Here is an 18,112-nt window from a genome sequence, read left to right on the forward strand (position 1 = left end):
TTTAGTGCTGTAAATTTTCCTCTAGACACTGCTTTAAATGTGTCTGAGCGATTCTGGTACACTATATCTTCGTTCACACTGGTATCAAAGAACATCTTTATTTTTGCCTTCATTTCATTGTTTATCCAGTAGTCACTCAGGAGCAGGTTGTTCAGTTTCCATGTAGTTGTGCAGTTTTGAGTGAGTTTCTTAATCCTAAGTTCTAATTTGATTGCACTGTGGTCTGAGAGACCATTATGATTTTTGTTCTTTTGCGTTTGCTGAGGAGTGTTTTACTTCCAATTATGTGCTCAGTTTTGGAATAAGTATGATGTGGTGCTGAGAAGAATGTATATTCTGTGGATTTGGGGTGAAGGGTTCCATAGATGTTTATTAGGTCTGCTTGGTCCAGATCTGAGTCGAAGTCCTGGATATTATTGTTAATTTTCTGTCTCATTGATCTGCCTAATATTGACAGTGGAGTGTTAAAGTCTCCCACTATTATTGTGTGGGAGTCAAAGTCTCTTGGTAGGTCATAAAGAACTTACTTTATGAATATGGGTCTTCCTGTATTGAGTGCATATATATTTAATATAGTTAGCTCTTCTTGTTCCATTGATCCCTTTACCATTATGTAATGCCCTTGTCTCTTTTGATCTCTATTGGCTTAAAGTCTGTTTTATCAGAGACTAGGATTGAAACCTCTCCTTTTTTTTTTTGATCTCCATTTGCTTGGTAAATCACCCTACATCCCTTTATTTTGAGCCTATGTGTGTCTTTTTCATGTGAGATAGGTCTCCTGAATATAGCACACTGATGGGTCTTGACTCTTTATTCAATTTGCCAGTCTGTGTCTTTTGATTGGGGCATTTAGCCCATTTACATTTAAGGTTAATATTGTTATGTGTGAATTTGATCCTGCCATTTTGATGCTAGCTGGTAGTTTTGCCCATTTGTTGATGCAGTTTCTTCATAGTGTCAACGGTCTTTACAATTTGGTATGTTTTTGCAGTGGTTGGTAGTGATTGTTCCTTTCCATGTTTAGTGCTTCCTTTGGGAGCTCTGGTAAGGCAGGCCTGGTGGGGACAAAATCTCTCAGCATTTACTTGTCCATAAAGGTTTTTATTTCTCCCTCACTTATGAAGCTTAGTTTGCTGGATATAAAATTCTGGGTTGAAAATTCTTTTCTGTAAGGATGTTCAATAAGACCGATTAACTATTTAAATAGACGACCTAACATTGTTAAAACTCTAGAAGAAAACCTAGGCAATACCATTCAGGACATAGGCATAGGCAAGGACTTCATGACTAAAACACCAAAAGCAATGGCAAAAAAAGCTAAAATAGACACATAGGATCTAATTAAACTAAAGAGCTTCTGCATAGCAAAAGAAACTATCATTAGAGTGAACAAGCAACTGAAAGAACGGGAAAAAATTTTTTGCAATCTATCCGTCTGACAAAAGACTATTATCCAGAATCTACAGAGAACTTAAACAGCTTTACAAAGAAACAAACAAAACAAAACTACACTACATCAAAAAGTGGGCAAAGGATATGAACAGACACTTTCGAAAGAAAACATTTATGCAGCCAACAGACATGAAAAAAAGCTCATCATCACTGGTCATTACAGAAATGCAAATTAAAACCACATTGAGATACCATCTCACTCCAGTTAGAATGACTATCATTAAAAATCAGGAGACAACAGATGCTGAAGTGGATGTGGAGAAATAGGAGTACTTTTACACTGTTGGTGGAAATGTAAATTAGTTCAACCATTGTGGAAGACAGCGTGGTGATTCCACAAAGATTGAGAAATAGAAATATCATTTGACCCAGCTATCCCATTACTGGGTATATATCCAAAGGATTACATATTGTTCTATTATAAAGACAGATGTTTATTGCGGCACTGTTTACAATAGCAAAGACTTGGAACCAACACAAATGCCCATCAATGATAGACTGGATAAAGAAAATGTGGCACATATACCCCATGGAATACTAAGCAGCCATAAAAAAGGATGAGTTTACATCATTTGCAGGGACAGAGATGAAACTGGAGACCATCATTCTTAGCAAACTAACACAAGAACAGAAAGTCAAAACCACATGTTCTCACACATAAGTGGGTGTTGAACAGTGAGAACACATGGACACAGGAAAGGAACATCACACACCAGGGCCTGTGAGGGGATGGTGGGGGGGGGCAGGGGAGGGATAGCAGGGAATGGGAGGCTAGAGGAAGGACAGCATCAGGAGAAACACCTAGCGTAGATGACAGAATGATGGATTCAGCCAACCACCATGTCATATGTATACCTCGGTAACAAACCTGCATGTTCTGCACATGTACCCCAGAACTTAAAGTATAATTAAAAAAGAAAGAAAGAAAGAAAGAAAGAAACTCCAACTTATATGGGAATTTTAATCTTAAATAAGTACAGCAAAGATGGACTGTTGAAAAGTGGCTCCAGTGTGACATGATATATATTTTTTTTCCCAAAATTATTCCCATTGCTACCCATCTCCTAAAGGTTACAATTTAAACTACTTTCTTTTATACTTTCAGTGTTTCTTTATATATATAAGTAACTATAAATATACACCTCAATATTCGTCCTTTCAACACAGGAGGTAGCATACTATATTCACCATTCTCTATTTTGATTTTTTAATGTAACAATATATACTTAATATCTCTCTTTATATAAACATAGAGACCCTCTCTATTTATTTTTTACTGTTGCATAATATTGCATTGCTCAGAAGTGCAATCATTTTTTCAACCAGCCTGTTCCTTTGCACTTAGCTTTTTCTCAGATTTTTATTATCTATATTACATTATTTGTATGATATTATACTACATATAATATTATGTGTAATATGATATAGATAACCTTACAGAAAGAACTTTACCTATTTGCAGATAAACACAGGATGGGAGTATAAGCAAGCAAATTTCTCCAGTGTGCCTTCTTTACACTGTTTTGCTTTCCAAAGCATGTAATAATATTACAAATTCAACAAAGTTCAATCTTTAAAAGTTCAATAAAAGTCAAAGCTGAAGATGTTAAATGTGAAATTATTGTCAAATAAGTGATCATTAAAGCCGTGGAAATGGGATAGCTTTCAGTGATTTGCAACAAGTTAATGCTCATATAGAGAAAAATTGGAAAGGCTGATTTAAATGATAAAAGTCATATATTTAAAGTCAAAAAGAAGCGAAGGACTAAAGGGATCAAACTTCCAGAGAGAACAGAAGCTTTCAGAGGTGAACTGGGCATCTAAAGCTGCCCGTGAGGTACTTGCCAAATTCTTGATGCAGGCTAGATGCTGACAATTTGGACTAGGCCCAGGCTGAGCGTCACAACCGGAAGACAAGCAAACAGGCAGAGTTTACAGCGATCACATGGGGCTAAGAATGACAAACTAATTTTTCCTCTTGAGAAATTTGCTAAAATCTGAAGCAGTGAAGGGCTTCAGTATAAACAATAAAGAATCATGATTTCTCCATATCTTTCCATTGAGAGGCTCATTAAGAAAACTAGTTCTTCAACATTTTCCCCGTGTCCTCATAATTTTAACATATTTATGCCCCTTAATTGTGGTAATCATTGTGTATTCAAACAAGAGAGTGGGTGAGCACTTTAAGGACAAATATGGAATAAAAGAGGAACACAAACGAACAGGTCTCTGCTCCTCTGATGAATGTTAGGTGTAACAAGGTAGACAGAATAAAAAAAATGTAGTTTCACTAATAAATATTTAATTGTAATATTAAAATATACCCTGAAAAAAATGTAGAAAAACACAATGAGAAAATTACATGATAGTCTAACTTATTCTGGGGATTCAGGGAGGGTATTCCTGAAGAAATTGCATTTGAACCAAACCCTGAAGGATGAGAGGTAAGTTCTTCACACAGTGGGAACAACAGATGCAAAATGTCTGGTGGGAGAAGTAGCTTTATAAGAGTGTTCTATTATAGAATGTGGTAAGCAAGGAGGGTGATGGGACAAAAGTTTGGAGGTGGCAGGAAATACACTGATTAGATCAGGCTGACCATTTCAAATTTTCTTTGCAATTCTAGATTAAATTCTAAGAACAATGGGAAGACATTGAAGGATCCTAGTGTGAGGCAGTAGAATAATCAGAATTTCATCTTAAAAAATCACTTTAGTTCTTATATGGAGAATGTACGGAAGGGATAAGGATTGGCTGTGGTATATGAGAAAAAAAGACCTTTTCAAAAATGCCTTTTTACAAGATTTGGGCTTGAGAAGTGTGTAAATGAAGATTCCATTTTTATGATTTTTTTAAACAGGGAGTTCTAAGGGAAGAACAGATTTTGTGCAAGACAACAACTTACATTTAGAACCCATGTTCATAAGAAATATATGGACTAAAAATATAAATTTAGAGGCCATACAAAAGATGATGAAAGCTTCCTTTTACATTTTGGGAGAGTATTGACAATTTTTGTTTATTTCACAAAATCCTTAAATGATTCTTTTATAGATCAAATTGTAATTTTTTAATGCTACTTTTTTTGTTAAAGCACTATAGTTTTTCATTAAAATCTTAATTTTGCATACATATCTCTTATTTCTGTGCTATTCACTTAACTAATTTTGGAAAATCCTGGAAATTATTAATCTTTCATTTTGTTTTCTATATTAGTTAGAAAAACGGTTGCAGTCAAATTGAAGATACATAAATACTACTTCCTTATGAATAATGGTCAGCTATATATGTGCTCCAATATCATATGGCATATAAGAGAACTACTTATGCTAAAAAAGGAGAGCACTGAATTATAGTTAGGCAACATTTCCATTTTATATCAAAAACTATACTAAAGTGTGATTTGAAAACATGACACTTTTTTAACTCTTTTATACTGAATCTGCTCATAATAAAAGTGTAAATTATTATTTATTTAACAATTTAGTTATTTGAGAATTGGTTAATTTGTTTTTATTTTTCTAATAGTAAATATATGGGGAAGAAATATATTTTTACTAGGTTGATCTGGGTAGAATTGTCTCACTTTCTGCAAAATATTACAAAATACTGTGTATATGCTATATTTTTATAAATTGATTATTTTGGATGAAGTACGGGTCATAATACAGTTTATTGTCCAAGTTTAAAGGCAAAGTAACAAAGAGTAAGCATTGAGTTTATTTTAAATGCCCATTAATAATATAGTCCATATTTTTTAACTTTCTAAAATGTTTAAGGATTATTTTTAATTGTATTTTTATTTTCCAACTCCTAATATGTCCTGTCGTGCATTTTTTTTTTTTTTAAATACATACTTGGTTTGATCAGTAGGAAATACTGCAATCTTCATTCTTTATATTTGGAAAAGTTATTTTTTCATTTATTTTAGGTTTTAAATAGTGAGTGTAGTAGTCACAGGTCAAACACGAAAGAGGTGGCACCGTCAAATTAGAACAATTTTAGTAATATTGAATAAAGTGACTATTTAAAACATAGGTAAGGCGTAAGGAATTCCAAAAAAATAGTGCATTATCTCTGGTATCCTTCCACTCCAGGCCTGAAGGGAAACAAAGGCTGGAAAGGAAAAAGGGGTCCTGTAGGGAGGACTCTTTCCCTCATCGGACACAATCAGCCTGGGTAACTGCCTGGAGGGAGCCTTGGAATACAGATCTTGACCTCACTTTCCTCCCTCACTCAGAAGTGTCCCAATCAGTAGCCAGAAGACAGGAGAGCCCATTGATATAGTCCATTTACCTCAACCTCCCAGGGCAGAGAGCAAGGTAGAAAAATGTGGAGAGTGAATCTCACAGGGGTTAAAAAAAAAAAATCTAAAATAATAGGTGTACATGACAGAATGAAAAAAAGATAAGTATAAAATCTAGCACTCTTTCCAGCAAAGGAAAGGGAGCAGGGGCAGAGGGTTTGGGCCGTGAAAACCTTCCTCTTTCGGAAGATCAAGGACCTTTGGAATTGGCTGGCAAGGGGCATAATATGGAGAAAGGGGGAGTTGTAGTCCTTTAACAGGCCAGCTTAAACTGGCTGAAGATTCTTAGTACAACTGATGCACCAAAAAAATATATATATATATATACAGTATACATTCTTAGTGCTAATAAAAATGATGTACTGACTATATCATTGCTATTTACTTTTAGAGTTGTACCTGAAACACTGCGTTCTCTGGCCTTGGGTGTAAGCTATGTGATTTTGAGAATATTTGGTATGTATTTTTGGCCATCTTTTATTACATCAAATCGGTTTTTTTAATTTGTATATGTGTCTACATATATATTTAGTATTACAAGTAAATAATGGTAAATGACACAAAGCAAGTGAAAGGGCAGGCTGCTTTGCAGAATTTAGGAGACAATGTAAAGAGGGAATACCTAATTCTCAAATTATCAAATAAAATATGCATATGATATTTGATCAGAAGAGACAACAAATTTAATTTGAAATATATTAATCGTCTCAGACATGTGGTTTGGTAAGCTCATAGAAAACTCTTGTAATACTTTACGTTGTCTGCATGTTTGGGAAGTCACTAACCTAGCCTAAGGATTTTTAAAATTTTCATCACCAACAACACTGAATCTAATGTTTTCAAAGACTTATTTGTTCCTAAGAACAAATAAATGTCGGGGGGTAATGTGTTATTTTCTTTGGCTTTCTTAAATAGCAAAAACTAGATTTCAAATGCAAATTATGACCATTTTAGAACCTCTGATTGACTAAGTTCATGGATTGCAAGACTGAAAGACATATAATAAAAAAATGTAGAAAAATCTAAGTGTGGCTCTGATAGGGATCAGAGACATCATTCTATAGCTAGATCTACATGCTTGATTAAAATTAGCTTTTTTAACTGGGAAAAATTAGAGAATATTTTTGTTTTGGACAATGATTCACTAGATCAGAGATTTGTAATGGAAGAGGTAACATAGGAAACAGTCAGTACACAGGAAGTTTCTTGCATCAGAAAGGGAGCCAGTGAGGCTGATGTATTTTTGAATGGGAGAGAGTAGATTAAGATGTTACTAAATATTGTAGACAAAAACGGTCTATAGATATTTCAGAGTTTTTCTACCAGATAATTTTAAGCAGATGATAGATATTATTTGATTTACATTTAAAATATAACACTGGCTAGGAACAGTGCTTACGTTTGTAATCCCAGCACTTTGGGATGCTGAGGAGGGAGGATTCCTTGAGGCCTGGAGTTGGAGACCAGCTTTGGCAATATAACAAGACTCTGTCTCTAATAATAATAATAATAATAATAATAATTTTAAAAGTAAAAAAGTAAAAGGTAACTCTGCTGATAGAGGAAAAAGTACTTACAGAAAATAAATGTGGAGGAAAAGAAAAGGAAGGCTTTTGCTGAAGTCTAACAATTATATTAGGTCGGGTATAGTGGCTCACTCTTGTAACCCCAGCACTTTGGGAGGCTGAAGCTGGTGGATCACCTGAGGTCAGGAGTTTGAGACCAGCCTGGCCAACATGGTAAAACCTCATTTCTACTAAAATAGAAAAATTAGCTGGGCATGGTGGCAGGCATCTGTAATCCTAGCCACTCAGGAGGCTGAGGCACGAGAATATCTTGAACCTGGTAGACAGGCTGCAGTGAGCAGAGATCATACCACTACACTCCAGCTTGGGCAACAGAGCAAGACTTTGTCTCAAAAGAAAAAAAAAAGCATTAAAGTGGATTCTAGGGTTTGTAGTAGAGATAGAGTGAAAACAGTATATCCAAAATATCTTTGGAATTAGTGTTACAAAGATGTATGATGGATTGGGAAAAGATGGTAAAAAATAGAAAAAATGAATAGTAGTCTATTTTTTTTAACCTTGAGCAATTATAAAAAAGAGAACGCTGTCACTCACCAAAAGGAGTGAATCTAGATAATGGGGATTGGCAAGAATCAAGAGTCGTTTAGGCAAGAAGGTTCTGATATTTGCTTAAGAAAGATGATTAATCGTCAGAGATTTTAGTTCTGAGAATTTGAATCTGGTGTGTTTGGGGGCAACTCTGTGTGTGTGTGTGTGTGTGTGTGTGTGTGTGTGTAACTTTTCACTCACTTTTGGCTGAAAGTAACATTGTTGCTGTGGAGATTTTGTCTGAGACTATGTAGAGGTTTCCCTTAGGCAGCACAGCTGGTCCTCTGGATTTGAGGTCATCTGAATCTGGGGTTACTATAAACACATCAGTGTATTTGCATTTTCAGTTATTTTTCTCAATGTCCTGATAAATAACAGATATACATTTGCAAACTCATTTTTTCAGTAGTTGAAAATGTCACAGAGATCTTTGATTACATACTAACTTCACAAAATCAGTATTTGGTAATTCTGTTTTAAGTACTTTCTCCTAAGTTTTTCACACAAAATTAAAATAAATTGAAATGTCATCTAAATAACAACATGGACAACATTCTAAACAGATGCAAAACTACTAATTGTTTCATACCTACAGGGATATGGATTTTTTTTCTGAAAACTCACATTGTTTCCAGTGATTAACAATCCTATCTATAAATAAATTTTAGATAATTTAAGTGATATGTTTCGAATGATGATTCATCATTCATATATATTATGTGTGTATGCATTACATGTTTAAGAGAAAATAATTTTAATCCTGACCTATAGTGTTTTCATAAAGAATTTCAATCATTGCATTTCTCATAGGGACAATTCCTGGACCATTACTCTTTAAAACATCAGGAGAAAGTTCTTGTATTTTTCGAGACACTAATAAATGTGGACACACAGGACAATGTTGGATATATAACCAGACAAAAATGGCTTACCTATTGGTAGGAATATGTAAGTGATACGTATTAAGGAAATGGAGAGAAATAAAATTATTTTTAAGACTTATGGTTGTTTACAGTAAGGCAGAATTATAATAAACTGTGAATGAAATAAGTACTTTGATGAGTAAAGGAGGCTTAGCTTGCACAACAGAGTGAGACCACATCTCTACAAATAAAATTAAAAGAAATAAAAAATATATCCAAGCATATTGTCACATGCTATTCAGAGGTGAGAGGCTCTCTTGAGCTTGCGAGGTCGAGGCTACAGTGAGTCATAATTGTGCCAGCCTGAATGACAGAGTGAGACTCTCTCAAAAACAAAAAATTAAAAAAGGAGGATTATCTAGTTATATAGTACATTTTTTAGAAACTAAGTGCCATAGAATTTACGTGTTTGAGTCAGTGTATTAAATACATAATCGTTCCCAAATAAAGAATGATAATTAGCAGAATTTTAGTTTTGGGAAATATTTTTGCCCAAATACAAACAAATCTCTTGACATTGTAACCCTTTCTACCTCCACAGTAAAACATTGGATAAGTTTGAACAAAATTTTTGCACCATTGGAGAACATCACGCTACTCTTATTTCAGTTAAATATACACTTCGTATTTTTTCTTTTGTTCAACGATATAGTAGTGCCTAGAACACAGTAATCATTCAATATTTGCTGAATACATAAGAGATATAGGGAATCAAGATTCCATGGTGGTATGAGATGTGGTCAACGTGTTGGGAAAGTCTAGACATGTTTTTATTACTTAAGAAAACTTATCAAATCTTCCTGAATCATAATTTATTCATCTGTTAAGTGAGGATATTGTATTGCATAATTTCCGCAGTCTTAATCAGAGTGAACATTAAATGATTGCATTATATAAATACGTTTTGTGTTATAAATACTTTAAAGTGTTTACATGTTTTGTGGTTTCACTAAGTAGATTCAATAATTCAAAAAAACCGTAATGATAAACTCTAATATTTAAGAGTAACAAATATCTATTTCATAAAAGTAGAGAGCAATGCTTTCTAATTCTGAAATCAATTATTCAGCAAGCTTGACCTACAATGAAAACTGAATAAAATTTTAAAAAATCGAAGAGTAACATGACATTTGAGAAGTCAAAATTAACGTGTGGGAGGTAATTCAACAAAAACAGGAATTGTTCTTAAAGAAGTCTTAAAACTTTGCAGAGACTTTAAGTTTTTATTTTAGATATAATTGTCACATGGTTACCTGTTTTCGCAGTAGGTATTTGACAAAGTTGGTGAACTAGAAGAAATTCCAGTAAAGTGCTATTGAAAGGAGATATGAATAATAAAGAACATAAATAATTATGGTCAGATAGAAAATCTATGCAAAGATAGAAAACTGCAATACTATGCATATGTGGGAATTTAGTGTAAGCCAGTATATTTTTAAATGTATTTAATTGGTTATATGACTGAGAATAACTTGGTGTTCTTATTAAAAATACACATTCTGAGGCCCTGAATAGAATTCCAGGGACTGGAAGACATTAGCAAGGCTGAGGAATAGGAATTTTCAGCACTTATTTCCTTACAGAAACATTTATTTTACCATCCATGTGTGAACATACCTTCGGAAGAGCTACAGAAATTACATTGAGAGAATACAGCACCTGGATGTAGCAGAGAAATAAGAAAAGACACATTGAGGAGGATAGGAGGTATAGTTATGCATGACCTGCATCACCCTTCCCCCAAGTCTGGCAGAATAGTGCAGAGAGATACCCTACATGTGAAGGAATGAACTCTAAGCAAGAATCTGACTTTGCCATTGACTAGAAACCAAGTGTGCCTCAGTAAAATACAGCTCTAGGCTGATCCCCTTACCACCAGGCTCTAGGCAGAGACCTGTGGAGGAGTCTCCAGGTATGCCTCAAGTACAGGCTGACTCCCACAGACCTGCGCTTCAGGCTGGGACCCACAGACTATGCCCTCAGTCTGTGTTGCACAAGAGTGGCTCACAAAAACCTTAGCTTCAGGCCAGTATCTGCAGCCGCAGGCACTGGGCTGGGTACTTGCAGCCTGTGGCACCAGGCTGATACTCACAGACCCAACTTCCAGGCCATCCCTAGCAGATACAGGTTCCAGGTCTGTCCCCTGTGTTCCCAGGATCCAGAGTGATCCCCTTAGCCCTAGATTCCAATGGATATAGTGTCCAGGCTCACTCCAGCAGACTTTGATGCTGTCCTGTCCCCTGGAGACCCAGGCTTTAGAACCACCTCTGCAGATGCAGAAAAAAGGCCCATCCCTATGGCACTCAAGACCTGCCCCAGCACCATCTCAACCCCCATGAACCAAGGCTTGAGGTTGGCCCCCACAAACTCAGGGTCCAGGACTGCCCTCATGGGCTCAGTCAAATGTTCATCTCAGTGGACTTTGGCACCAGGCTAGCCAAGGTGAACACAAGATCCAGGCCCATCACAAAGGATCCAGGCTTTAGGTCAGATTCCATAGACCCATGCATCAAGCCAGCCCATCTGCTGACCCAGGAACTGGGTGAGTCAAGTATGTAAAGACTGGAATAACTGCCTACTTCTTCAAAAGTGCAGACTCCAATGCATGGGCACAGGATTACAAATAATCTGGAAAACACGACACCACCAAAGGAACAAAATAAAGCACCAGTAACTGACTCTAAAGAATGGAGACTCACCAGTTGTGGTGTTGTGTATCTGTAATTCCAGTTACTTGAGAGGTTTGGCAAAGGGCTGAGGCAGGAGGATCACTTGAGCCCAGGAATTCAAGACCAGCCTAGGAAACACAGTCAGATGCCATTCAAAAGAAAAAAAAGAAAAATAAAAAGCAGGAGATAAATGGAGACTTATGAACTGCCTGACACATAATTCATATCAGTCATCCTTAAGTTCAGTAAACTACAAGAGTACACAGACAAGGAAACAAAATCAAAAAAATAATACACAAACAAAATGAGAAATACAATAGATACAAGCCATAAAAAGGAATAAATTCTAGAGCTAAATAACACAATAATTGAACTGAAAAATTTCATAGAGAACTTCAATAGCAAAGTAGATCAAGCAGAATAAAGAATCAATGAGTTTGAAGGCAGGGCATTCAAAATTATCCAGTCAGAGGAGTAAATGATGTAAACATGAAGGAAAGCCTATTGGAATTATGGAACACCATGAAGCAAACCAATCTATGCATTGTGAGAGTCCCAGAAGGAACAAAGAAAGTGGTGGAAAGCCTATTTAAAGAAATAATGACAGAAACCTTCCCAAATCTGTAAAGAGAAATGAATATCCAGATCTATGGAGTGCAAGGAACACCAAATAGATAAGATGTAAGGAACTCTTCAATGAGACATTATAATCAAATTTTTGAAAGTCAAAGACAAGAAGAGAATTTTGAAAGCAATAAGAGAAAAGCAATTCATCACATATAAGGGAAACTGTGTAAGACTATAAACAGAAATTTTGCAGGCCAAGAGACAGTAGAATGATATATTTACTGTGCTAAAAGAAAGAAACTGCCAAACAGGAATATTACACCTGAGAAGTCCATCCATCAGAAATAAAGGAGAAGGATTTCCCAGAACAATAAAAACTGAGGGATTTCATCACCACTAGATCTGACTTACAAGAAATGCTAGAGAGGATCTTAAGCCCTGATGCTCAGGCCTGCTCGCCCCTGTGGAGTGTATTTTCATTTTCAATAAATATCTGCTTTTTTTGTTTGTTTGTTTAATAAAAAAGAGAAAGAAATGCTAAATGGAGTTCTTATGGTTGAATTGAAAGGTTGCTAACTAACCACATGAAAACATGTAAAAGTATAAAACTCAGTAGTAAATGTAAATACATGGTCAAATATATAGTCAAATTTAGAATACTCTAATACTATAATGGTGGTGATTAAATCATTTTTAACTGTACTATAAAACTTGATCAACAAAAATATTAAAAATAACTATAGCTACAGTAATATGTTAAGTAAATGTGGGATGAAAAGAAGTAGAGTTTTCATATGCAATGGAAGTTAAGTGGTTATCAGCATAAAACAGTTATACCTATAAGATACTTTATGTAAGCCCTATGGTAAGCAGACATTGTAAAAAAATAAGGTGTACATGCTTAAATTATAAAAAAGTTAAAAAGATTTAAAAAAGAAGGATACCACTGCAAAAAAAGTCTTCACAAAGGAAGACTGCAAGGAAAAAGAATGGAACATAGGAAAACAAGAGTCAGAAAACAGTCAGAAAGCAATTAAAAAATGGCAGTTGTGAGTCCTTAACTCTCAATAATTACTTTAAATGTAAATAGGTTAAAATCTCTAATCAAGTATTATAGACTGGCTGAACCTAATGTTTAGCCAGATTTTAACCAAAGTCAGCAGAAAAAAAGAAATGATAAAAATCAGAGCAAATGTCAATGAAATAGAGATTAGAAAAATAATAGAAAAAAATAACAAAATTAGGAGTTGGATTGTTGCTAAACAAATGAAACTGACAAACCATTAGCTAGACTAAGAAAAACAGACAGAAAACTCAAATAAATAAAATTATAAATAAAAGGCAACAAATTACAACTTATGCAACATAAATAAAAAGGATCATGAAACTATTATAAAAAATTAGACATCATATTGGATTAACTAGATAATATGAACAAATTCCTATAAACATAACACTTCACAAAGACATAATCATGAATAAGTAGAAAATCTGCTTAGACAAATAATGAATTAGGAGTTGAATTGGCAATCAAAAATCTCCCAACAAAGGAAAGCCCAGGAGTTGATGACTTCACTGGTTAATTCTGCTAAATATTTAAATAAAAAAATAATGCTAACCTTTCTCAAAATTAAAAAAAATATATATTGAAGAGGAAGAAACACTTCTAAATTTATTTATGAGACCAGAATTACCCTAATACCAAAGTTAGATGAAAACACTCAAAGAAAATAAAATTATGGGCCAACATCCCTAATGAACACAGATGCCAAAATCCTCAAGAAAATACTAGCAAATTGAATTCAACAATACATTTAAAAGGATCATATATTATGATCAAGAGGGATTTATTCCTGAGGTGCAGTGATGGCTTAACATGTACAAATCAGTTAATGTGATATGCCATATTAACAAAATAAAGGATAAAAATAATATGATAATTTCAATAGGTGAAGAAAAAGTATTTGACAAAATGTAACATCATTTTGTGATTTAAAAAAATCCTTAAAAATACATATAGAGGAATGTATCTTTACATAATAAAGAAAATATATTACTTGTTCAGAGCTAATATCATTGTTGTGAAAAGCTGAAAGCTCCCTCTTTATGATCAGGAAAAAGACAGAGTCTATCTATTCTCTCCACTTCTATTCAACATATGTGGGGAGTTCTACACAGATCAATTAGGCAAGAAAAAGGAAACATGGCATCCTAAAAAATTACAAAGGAGGAAGTAAAATAGTTTCTTTTTGCAAATGACATGATTTATGTATAGAAAACACTTTATATATATATATACACACACATATATACACATATATATAGTTTTCTGTAGAGTGTCATATATATACATATATGTGTATGCATGTACACCATGTATATACAGTAGACTTTTTGTATATACACATATATAATCTCATATATATACACATGCATACATGTCTCATACACACACACACACACACACACACACACACGAAACTCCACCAAAACACTGTTAAAACTTATAACTAGTTTCAGCAAGGTTTCGAGATAAAATCAGCATTTAAAAACCAGTAGTGGTTCTAAAACTAACAAGAACTATCTAAAAAAAAAATCAAGAAAACATACCCATTTACAGTAGTGTCAAAAAAACATACACAGAAATAAATTTAAATGAGGTAAAAATATATTTATGTTGAAAACCATAAGTGATTGATGAAAGAAAAGAAGACACAAATAGGTGGAAATATTCTATGTTTATGCATTGAGAGAATTAAAATTGTTAACACATCTGTAGTACTCAGAGTGACCTAAAGATTCAATGCAGTACCTATCAAAATTCCAATGACATTTTTCACAGCAATAGAAAAAAAATCTTAAAATTTGTGCAAAATCACAAAAGACATTCAATGGCCAATACAATCTTTGGCAAAATGAACAAAGCTGAAAGCGTAACCCTATCTAATTCCTATCTAATTCCAAAATATACTACAAAGCTATAGTAATCAGAACAGCATGCTCCTGCCATAAAACAGACATAGGCCATTGAAACAGAATAGAGAACAAACAAATAAACTATACTTTTATAGACAATTGATCTTTAACAAATGTGACAAGAACACACAGTGGGACAGTCTTTTCAATAAATGGTGCAGAGAAAACAGGATAGCCACATCAGAAGAATGAAATTGGACTCATGCTACATGCAAAAGTCAACTCAAAATGAATTAAAGCCTTAAGCATAATATATGTAACTGTAAAACTACTAAAAGAAAACATAGTGAAAAAGCAATGATTTTTTTTAGATATGACCCCAAAAGCATAGGCAACAAGGCAAGAATAGACAATAGGATTTACATTAAACAAACAAACAAACAAAAAATTGCGTTTTGCACAGCAAAGGAAACAATCAACATACTGAAGACATAACCTATGGAATAAGAGAAATCTTTGCAACCTGTACATCTGATAAGGGGCTAAATCCAAAGTATATAAGGAACTCAAACACTCATTAGTAAGTAAAGAAATAACCTGGTTAAAAGTGAGCAAAGGACTTGAATGGATATTTCTTAAAAGATGACATAAGAAATGGCCAAACAAATATATTTTTGAATGCCTAAATTATTAATCATCAGGAAAACGCAAGTGAAAATTACAAGGAGATATCACCTCACATTTGTTAAAATGTATATTACCAAAAAGACAAAAGATAAATATTAGTGATTATGCAGAGGAAAGGGAATCCTGCACACTTTTGATAGGAATGCAGATTAGTATATTACAAAAAACAGGTTCTCAAAAAATTAGAAATAGAACTACCACATGATCCAGCAATCTCACTACTGCTGGTGTATATACAAATGTAATGAAATTAATATGTTGAAGAGATATCTGTACTCCATGTTTATTGCAACATTATTCACAATTGTCAAGATATGGAAATCACCTAGGTGCTCATTGATAGATAAATGAATAATGAAAATATGGGATATATACATATGATGGAATTCTATTCATCCTTAAAAAAGAAGAAAATTCTGTCTTTTGCAACAATATGGATGATCCTACAGGACATCATGTTAAGCAAAATAAGCTAGGCATAGAAAAACAAATAGAGCACACTCTCAACTTATACATGGAATCTAAAAAATTCAGACTCATAGAAGCAGAGAATAGAATGATTGTTACCAGTGGCTGGTAATGGGAATGGGAAATGAGAGATGTAGGTCAAAGTTTACAAAATTTCATTTAGACAGAAGTAATAAATTCTTGACATCTATTGTTTAATGTGGTGACTGTAATTAATGTATTGTAAACTTGAAAATTGCCAAAGGAATAGAATTTAAGTGTTCTTGCCACACACACACAAAATAAGCAAATAATATGATGAATATATTAACTACACTGATTTAATCATCATACAGTGTATAGTCATCTAAAAATAATGTTTTATACCATAAATAGATATCCTTTTTATTTATTTGTCAATTAAACCATTATAAAGCATAGAGAAAAAAGAATTCCATGGACTTGTGGTTGGCATGCTTAAGCTAAATAAAGTGCTCAGGTGATTTCAATCATAGTAAACTGCTGAAGATAGCTATTAATATGTTAGAGATGCTAGAGTTATACTGTCCAGGATAGAGGACATTTGCCACTGTAGCTAATTAAATTTACATTTGCATTAACTGAAATTCAATTCAATTAAAAATTTAGCTCTATAGTCACAGTGGCCAAATTTTACATCTTTAATGGTCACATTTGGCTAGTGGCTACTTTATTGGATAGTGCAAATGTAGAAGACTGTCTTTGTTGCTGAAGGTTTTATGCATAGCACTGCTCTAGACTATGGCTTACTCAACAGTGATCCATGAAATCTTAAGTGCTAAGAATGATTTCCAGTATATTTGAAATGTAAAATTTGGGTCACATATTTGTGTGTTCATTTTTTTCCTCCTGGGGAAAAGGCTGTGGCATTCCTCAGATTCTCAAAAGTCTTATTATTCAAAAATATTAATTAAAAAACATGTTGCATTACTTTAAGAGTTCTTTTTGTTGGCAAGAAAATCTGTCTGATTTTTTTTTTTCAAATCTTAAGTTTTAATTAGGATGACTCATCCAGTGCCTTTACCTCAAATGAAGGATTCCATCAGCTCTAGTTCATTTGCAGTAGAGTAGATAGGCCTTTTGCAAACATTCTGTATCTGCACATAGTTTGTGTTTTTGGTAGAATTTTTATTGAAATATAATGTATACATATACAAGAAAGAGCACATATAAATGTATGGCTCAACACATTTTTTAATAAAATGGAGAAGACCTGTAATTAGCACCCGTATAATGGAACACAATATATTAGAATTAATAAATGAATTTAGCAAATTTGCTAAATATATAATCGTTATACAAAATCAACTGTGTTTCCGAAGATCAGATGCAACCAAATTAAAATACTATATAATAAATACAATAACACCAAAAATCAAATACCAATAAAAACTGTATTTACATTGTACAAAACCTTTACACTGACAACTATAAAATCAATTTGAGAGAAATTAAATAAAATCCAAATAGTTTGGGCATGGTGGCTCACACCTGTAATCCTAGTACTTTGGGAGGCTGAGGTGGGTGGATCACCTGAGGTCATGAGTTCAAGGACAATCTGGCTAACATGATGACACCCTGTTTCTACTAAAAATACAAAAAATTAGCTGGGCATGGTGGCACCTATAACACCTGTAATTCCAGCTATGAAGGAGGCTGAAGCAGGAGGATTGCTTGAACTCAGGAGGTGGAGGTTTCAGTGAGCCTAGATCACGCCATTGCACTCCAGCTTGGGCAACAACAGCAAAAGTCCATCTCAAAAAAAAAAAAAAAAAAAAAAAAAAAAACTAAATAAATAGAAAAAAAGGTCACAGATAAGAACATTAATAAGTGCCATTTGTCCTAAATTAATCTAAAACATGTGATCACAAACTAAATCCCAAGAGACTTTTTTTGAAATTAACAAAATAATTAAAATTCATATGGAAAGCTAAAGGGTAAGAATTGTTATGAGAATACTAAAGATGAAAGAAAATTGAGGAGTATATTCAA

The 18,112-nt window shown here is 33.8% G+C and overlaps 1 protein-coding gene across 1 annotated transcript in view; it reads left to right on the forward strand.

Moving 5' to 3' along the window:
* The window catches only part of SLCO6A1 (solute carrier organic anion transporter family member 6A1), a 125,530-nt gene that overhangs the window by 99,438 nt on the left and 7,980 nt on the right, over positions 1-18,112 (forward strand). Inside the window, exons 12-13 of the mRNA XM_032284693.1 lie at positions 6,150-6,214; positions 8,683-8,820. Coding sequence (XP_032140584.1) covers positions 6,150-6,214; positions 8,683-8,820 — 203 coding nt within the window. The remainder of the gene's footprint in view (positions 1-6,149; positions 6,215-8,682; positions 8,821-18,112) is intronic.

Source organism: Sapajus apella, unplaced genomic scaffold (genome assembly GCF_009761245.1).
Source record: "Sapajus apella isolate SASKATOON/1434 unplaced genomic scaffold, GSC_monkey_1.0 scaffold1, whole genome shotgun sequence".
NCBI lineage: Eukaryota > Metazoa > Chordata > Mammalia > Primates > Cebidae > Sapajus > Sapajus apella.